Source organism: Manihot esculenta, chromosome 13, assembly GCF_001659605.2.
Source record: "Manihot esculenta cultivar AM560-2 chromosome 13, M.esculenta_v8, whole genome shotgun sequence".
NCBI classification, from domain to species: domain Eukaryota; kingdom Viridiplantae; phylum Streptophyta; class Magnoliopsida; order Malpighiales; family Euphorbiaceae; genus Manihot; species Manihot esculenta.
The window spans coordinates 2600298-2607304 of record NC_035173.2 but is presented as its reverse complement, the minus strand read 5'-3'; the positions used below and the strand labels follow the sequence as shown (position 1 = coordinate 2607304).

General features: G+C 27.9%; 1 protein-coding gene across 1 annotated transcript; it reads right to left on the bottom strand.

Moving 5' to 3' along the window:
• Positions 1-3951: 3951 nt before the first annotated feature.
• Positions 3952-6524, bottom strand: LOC122721582 (cylicin-2-like). The gene is made up of 3 exons (XM_043949772.1): positions 6465-6524; positions 4462-4611; positions 3952-4347 (listed from the first exon to the last, which is right to left on the bottom strand). Exons 1-3 carry the CDS (start codon positions 6522-6524, stop codon positions 3952-3954), a joined length of 606 nt encoding a protein of 201 aa, XP_043805707.1.
• Positions 6525-7007: the final 483 nt, after the last annotated feature.

Here is a 7007-nt window from a genome sequence, read left to right as displayed (position 1 = left end):
CTTATATTTCTCTTTCCAACTCATTTCATATGGGCCTTGAAATGCATTAATACATATACAAAAAAATTAAATATTTTATTAGATTTTAAGTTTTTCTTTTTTATAAGGAGAGAAAAAAATGTATTTTTTTAGAAGAAAGAGTTCAAGTGACCCATTGTACCTTTATCAACCCAATTTAAAGACTTAATTTTAAAGGGAAAAATATTAAGTTTGTCTTTAAATTATACACCATGAGTTTTTTTTTTTAAATTTTATAAATAAATTTATTTTTAAATTATTATTAAAAAATTTAATAAATTCAAATGAGATCAAATAAATTAAATAAATTATAATTATAATCTGAAATCTTGATAAGTGGTAATATTATTTAATTTTTTAATAATAATTAAAAATAAATTTAAATCAAAAATAAAATTTGATAATTTTAAAGAATAAATTATTTTTACTTTTAAGCCAATTTTAAAGTCGTGTATTTAATTATCCATTACACTTAAGATGTAAATTTAACTTCATTCTATAAACACAAATTTCAAATAAATTTAGAGCAAATAAACCAAGCATGTAGTCTCTCATAAATAATCAAAAGCGGCTATTATTTGTACTTGCAGTTAAATGTAGACACATGATTTTTCTCTTTTTTAATTTATTGATTTTAAATAAAATTAAAAAATAAATATATAAATTTTTAAGGGTGAAATGTAATAGCGCGGATCTATTCACTTTTAAGTAAAAAATTTAAATTTAATCCAAAATACCTTTATAAATTTATAAAGGAGCATTTTATTTCTTAATGAATCTGTCCAACATGACTACATTGATTTAATCTGAATATTGTGATTTTGACATATGCTCACGTTGAATGAAATGATGCCCCTACTTGCTTTTGTTCAAGTTCAATATTTTGATGGTGCATGTCACGCTCAGATCTGGTGACTCATTCTTAATTTCAGGTTTAAGTGTCAGTTGGAATCATCATAGAGCTGGAATGAATGTACTGGAAATTATACAGGTTTGTTGTGCCCATCATATGGCTGAAATTGGTGAGAAATGCTCTGTTTGGAACTCTCAAACAACTAAAATTGGATGAAATTTAGAATCCAACTCAACCCATCGATTTTAATTCGCTCTCATATATATAAAATAATCAAATGATATATCAAAATATTCTTTTTCTAATGCTATATATATATATGTAATGATTTTTATTTTCACACTATATAATTCGGATGAATACTCAAAAATAAATAAAGAGAATATGTGTAACTCGTATATTTTTTTTTATAATTAAGATATTCTTAAATCAATTTATACGTATGAAAATTAAAATTTTAACTGATCCTTAAAATATATTTTTTCTGATCATTTTATTACATTTAAAATTTTAAAAATAATTATTAAGTAATTTTAATAGAATTTAAACTAATTAATCAAAGCAGCTTTTGCCTCCTACCAATTAGGGGTGAACAGTATTCGATTCAAACCGAAAAAATCGACCGAACCGAACCGATTTAAAAATTTGGTTGGGTTTTTTATATATTTCAGTTCGGTTCGGTTTTTAATTTTAGAAATTTCAGTTATTTCGGTTCGGTTCGGTTTTGATCAGAAAAAAACCGAAAAAACCGAACCGAACCGATTAGTGATAATAATATGTTTTTTCAATAATATAGAGAAATTAAATCATATTAAGATTAAAATATTTTAATTAAATTTTAAAATACTAAAAATAAAGTGTAAAAAATAAAAAAATATTAAAAATTGAAAACCGATCAAACCGAACCGAATCGAACCGAATCAGACCGGTTCGGTTCGTTTTGGTTTCTGACCAAAATTGATTCGGTTCGGTTTTCATAAACACTAGAATTTTGGTTTTCGGTTTATTCGGTTCGATTCGGTTTTAAACCGAACCGACCGAATGCTCACCCCTACTACCAACAAATAATCTATTTGAAATATTAAATTTTACCTAATTGTATACGTACAACATTTTACTCTTTTTTTTTTTTTAAGAAAAGTAACTTACATTTTCTTAGATCAGTAATTATAATTATTAATTTATTTTTTTATTATTATCTAAGTTATATTATAAACATTATTTTCTTCGTAAATAAAAAGTAAATTTAATTCTTAAGAATTAATTTGTATATTGAACACATATATGTCATAATTTCCAGAAAATTTATTTTTTAAAAAATATATTTTGCAGAAAATTAAATATTTTGAACAAAACAAAACTTAAAAAATAAAAATTCATACCCATATCTCAATTTTTTATAACAAACAAATTCTATTAACTAATACTAATGGATGCAATATTTACTTTTAAAGGACGATTATAACATTTACACTTAAAAGAAAGCTAATATAATATTTATACTTAGTACAAACAAAATATATATTTAACATGTTTAAATTTAATATAATTATGTTAAATTAAATTTAACTAAAACTAAATTTAGTAAAAATATAATTTTAATTTATTGAATTTGAACTTATTAAATTTTTATTTAATGAGACTAATAAAAAAAAAATTTAATTTTTTTTAATAATAAAGAGAGTTAAAAATAGAATTATATTAAAATAAAAATTAAAATAAATTAACCCTTCCATAAAAATTATAATTAAAATATATGTACTAAATTATTGAAATATAGGAAATTATATAAGATTAAATTGTCAGTGAAATAAAGAAATCCTGTTGTAGATATTAATTTGTTATTTTTTTTAAATTATAATGACTAGTTAGTTGGATGTTTAAAATTTCAATGTAACTTATTTTATTTTTTTTGTCTTAATTAATTTAATGATTTCAATTTAAATAATTGATAGAGCATATTTTAATCCATTTTATCTTGATATTATTGATGATTATTTACATGATTTCTGCTTAATTTAGTGCTCTTGATATTATTTTACAAAAAATGGTGAAAAATGACATTTTGGAGAAAATACCTTTAAAACTGTGGAGCAAAGGAGAGCAAGCCTGTCAAGTTGGAATCAAGTGAAGCTAAATAAGGAAAGTTCTAAATAAGGAAAGTGGCAAAGAAGGGAAAAACATTCCGCCAAAGCAATTTGAAATTTAAATTTCAAATCTCCAAGTAGCTTTTTCCTTATTCAAGAAGCCAAGTCTTAAGTTGTCATAAATGAAGAGCCAAATAAGGAAAGTATTTTGAAATTCAAATATTCAAGATTCATATTCAAATTTTGAATTTCAAAATTTAGCTTATTAAGGAAGCTAAATCCAAAGATCACATGCTTGCCACTTCATGCCTTGCACATTCAAAATTCAAATTGCAAAGGAAGGTTCCACCTTCCTTATTTTTGCCTGGGCGATAATGATAGTGTGAAGGCAAGTATTAGGCACATTGGGCAGTATCTTGAAGACACTAGGGCAGCAAGCAAAGACCAAAGGACCCACTCTTGCACAAGCCACACATGCCACACAACTCTCCCTTCACTTATGCATGGGCGGCAAGACAAGAAGTCCAAGGGCATTTTAGGCAGCCTCCTAAAGATGCATGGACAGCAAAGAAACCATAGACAGCAACTTAAGAACCTTATAAAGTCATCCTTAAGGGCTGCCGCAGAAAGGGAGGATAGAATTCCATCCATCTCTTCCATTCGGCCAAGGCTCTCCAAGCTCCTTCAATTCGGTTCTTCACCTCCATCTTCTCTTCTTGTTTTTGATTTTTGTTTCAGCCATGAGTGGCTGAAACGTTTTTTTTTAGTTGAAGATTGGTTGAAACTAAGGTTGTTTTATGGATTGTGAGATCTGAACATAAACTCTTTGTCTTTGGTTTGTTCAATATTCATACAATTTGGTGCTTGAATCTATTATTACTTTGTTATTTTGATCAAATTGGCCACTTAATTCTTGATTGCAAAATAATTGATTGTTAGTTTGGATAATTTTTAGTCCGTAATTGCTGAAATTATTCAAACATAGTTCTTAGCTTATTTCTGGCTGGGTGCAGGGGCAGGGGCACTGATCTTAGCTTCTTTCTCGTCCTTATCTTCATTCTTGGCTTCTTTCTCGTCCTTATCTTTATTCTTGGCATCCTTTTTGGCCTTAGCTTCTTTCTTGGCATCCTTGTCGGCCTTAGCTTCTTTCTTGGCATCCTTCGCAGCTTCTTTCTCATCTTTAGCTTCCTTCTTGGCATCTTTCTCGGCTTCTTTCTCATCTTTAGCTTCTTTCTTGGCATCCTTCTCGACTTCTTTCTCATCCTTTATTTCTTTCTTGGAATCTTTCTCCTCTTCTTTCTCGTCCTTATCTTGTTTCTTGGCGTCTTTCTTGGCTTCTTTTTCGTCCTTAGCTTCTTTCTTGGCGTCCTTCTTAGCTTCTTTCTCTTTCTTCTCTTTTTTCTTGGCTTCTTTCTCGCCTTCTTTCTCATCTTCTTTCTCTTTCTTGGCTTCTTTCTCGGCTTCTTTCTCATCATCTTTCTCTTTCTTGGCTTCTTTCTTGACTTCTTTCTCTTTTTCTTTCTCGCTAGAAGCACTTGCAGGACCGAAAGCACTTGTAGGGCCATAAGCACTCGCCGGACCAGAAGCACTTGCTGGGCCAGAAGCACTTGCTGGGCCAGAAGCACTTGCAGGACCAGAAGCAATTTGCTCCTCCTGAGCATTTAAAACATAAAATAAGGAGAACATAATCAATAGTGAAATATAATAGATGGAAAACTCAAAATTCTTCATCTTATGAATTCAACTTTGGATTTTGCTTTTTCCTTTTTTGTTATCCTCTTTTGGGTTTTGAAGCTATTTGTTTGTTGTTTGTTTTTGAATTGATGAATAAACATACCAAGCTCTGACCTTTTTATACTTTTATTAATACTAAGATTAGGAAGCTAAGATCCATGATTTAAGGAGATTTGATGAGCTAAACTAGTATCAAATCTCTACTTTTTGATTCTTTACATGACTTTGACTGGTATTGGCCTTTAAAATCTTAACTAAAATTATCAACAATGTGTAATTCTACAACACTTGGAAATATTTCATTCAATGTGATAATAAGATTTGAATGTTAAAACTAATTCTACTATTTTTTTAAAAATTTTTTCTGAATCTACGTGTGTTGTTTATACTGTATCATTCTTAATAATATAAATAATGTTTCTATTTTTTTAAAAAAAATACTACTGGTTCCTAATAATTTTTGTGCATCTCCAATTGGTATTGATATGAAAATACTAGTAGCTCTATGTATTAATATTCTGTTTGTAATTGAAAACTAAACAATAATATTATCAATAATATTTTAGTGTCATTTTTTCAACACAATAATATTTTTTACACTAAAAATTATATGTGTATTTTGATGTGTCATAATATTTTCATCAATATTCAAGAGTTGATTAAAGAGTTTTAAATATTTTTAATCATGTGTCATAGTTTTTTTAAACCATATAAAAGATATGAAACAAAGTTGCTCATTCTTTAAATTCTAGAGCCATTAAGAATTTCAACTTCTCTTATAACCTAATGGCTTAAAGTATATTTGTTTTTGAAGTTATGCCTCCTTAATCTTAATAAATTTTCAAGGTTGGATAAAATAAAATTCTATTTCATTACATTTTTTATGGACTAATCACTTGTTCATGCATGGTAATAATGCATTTATCTATTAAGAAAAAACTCCTACTTTTCTTCGTTATTGAACTACTAATAGTTTGTTTTTATTAAGGAGCATTCAAAAAATAATTTAAAAATAAATTACTAAATTCTATTTATAAGAATACTAAAATAATAAATAACAAATACATTTAAAATCGTTTTTGATAATTTTATCCCTCAAGCCACAATAGAAAACCAACAAACACATTACTATATAAAAGTAATCAATAGCTTCTATTTGGTTGTTATTTATAAATGCATATAATATTCTGAGTTCATATAAAAAAATTTCAATTTTAAGGGTGTTTTATTATTTAAATAAAGTTTTAAAATTTTATATTATAATAATAACAATTTAATTCTTTTAACTATTTATATTAATTATTCTTTTTAGTGCTCTAATACTGAATTTGAACTAAATATATTTTTTCATTAAACAAACAAATTAAGAAAGAGAAGGAGAGAAGGAGAAGGGTTCCCGAGAACAATAGTACGACAATTGGTGGGCATTGCTACCCCTGGCAATGGCTGCCCATTTCCAATTTTCTTTATTGTTGTTTCATATATATTTTCTTTATTTCTTCTGTTAGTGTGTTTTGATTGAAAAATAAGTCATTTGAGTTCGAGTATAGTTTATTGTTTGGTCTTGCGAACCTTTCATAGTCTAGGTTTTTCCTCGTTTTGGGTGGGAGGGGAAGTGTTTTGTGTTGCTTTAGTATTTTTCCAGTCTCTATTGTCTATTGCAAAGGTTTTTTTTTTTGTTCTATTTGAGTTTTCTAGATTATTTGTTAAGGGTTGCTACATTTTGATATTCGAGAAAGTCTAATTAGATATTAGTGTTGGCATTTTGGGACTGCACTGATACGTTTAATTCTGTGGTTAACGCGAGCAAGTGAAATTGTGTGCTCTGCCATACCGCTTTTTCAATGATTTTATTTTGGTTTGCAAAGAACTTGATTCATATTGTTTGTGCCGAGAGCCTTTTTCATTTGTGCTTATTTTGCATGTATGTTTTTTATATTGTTGTCATCAATTTCACACAGCTTTCCTGTGCTTAATTGATACTTATTATGCACGTTTGTTTTTTTTGTGTTGTTGTCATCAATTTCACACAGTTTTGCCGTGTGTAATTGATGATTTGGTGATGGAATAGATATATACTCTATAGGATTTAGTGTTTTAGCGGTGGTGAGTTTGATGCATTGTAGCAGATCGATTTTTCACATTGCTTTCATGGTTTACATATGTGGGTTGAGTGTCTCATTGGTCGCTGGTGTCGAATTTTTTGATATAGTATTGCTGTGTTGGATTGATGCTTTGGCGTGACGATGGTTACCTGCCTTACCGGATGTATCCATTCTGAGTTAAATGGTTTGGTTGTATGAACTGAGTTAAAA

What these genes read in the sequence shown, in the direction of transcription:
- LOC122721582 (XM_043949772.1), bottom strand. Translation starts at nt 6,524, where the DNA reads ATGGCAGAGCACACAATTTCACTTGCTCGCGTTAACCACAGAATTAAA. An exon ending in GAATTAAACGTATCAGTGCA is followed by an intron (nt 4,612 to 6,464) that starts GTCCCAAAATGC and finishes TTAAATGCTCAG; the next exon opens with GAGGAGCAAATTGCTTCTGG. An exon ending in AGAAAGAAAAAGAGAAAGAA is followed by an intron (nt 4,348 to 4,461) that starts GTCAAGAAAGAA and finishes AAAAAAGAGAAG; the next exon opens with AAAGAGAAAGAAGCTAAGAA.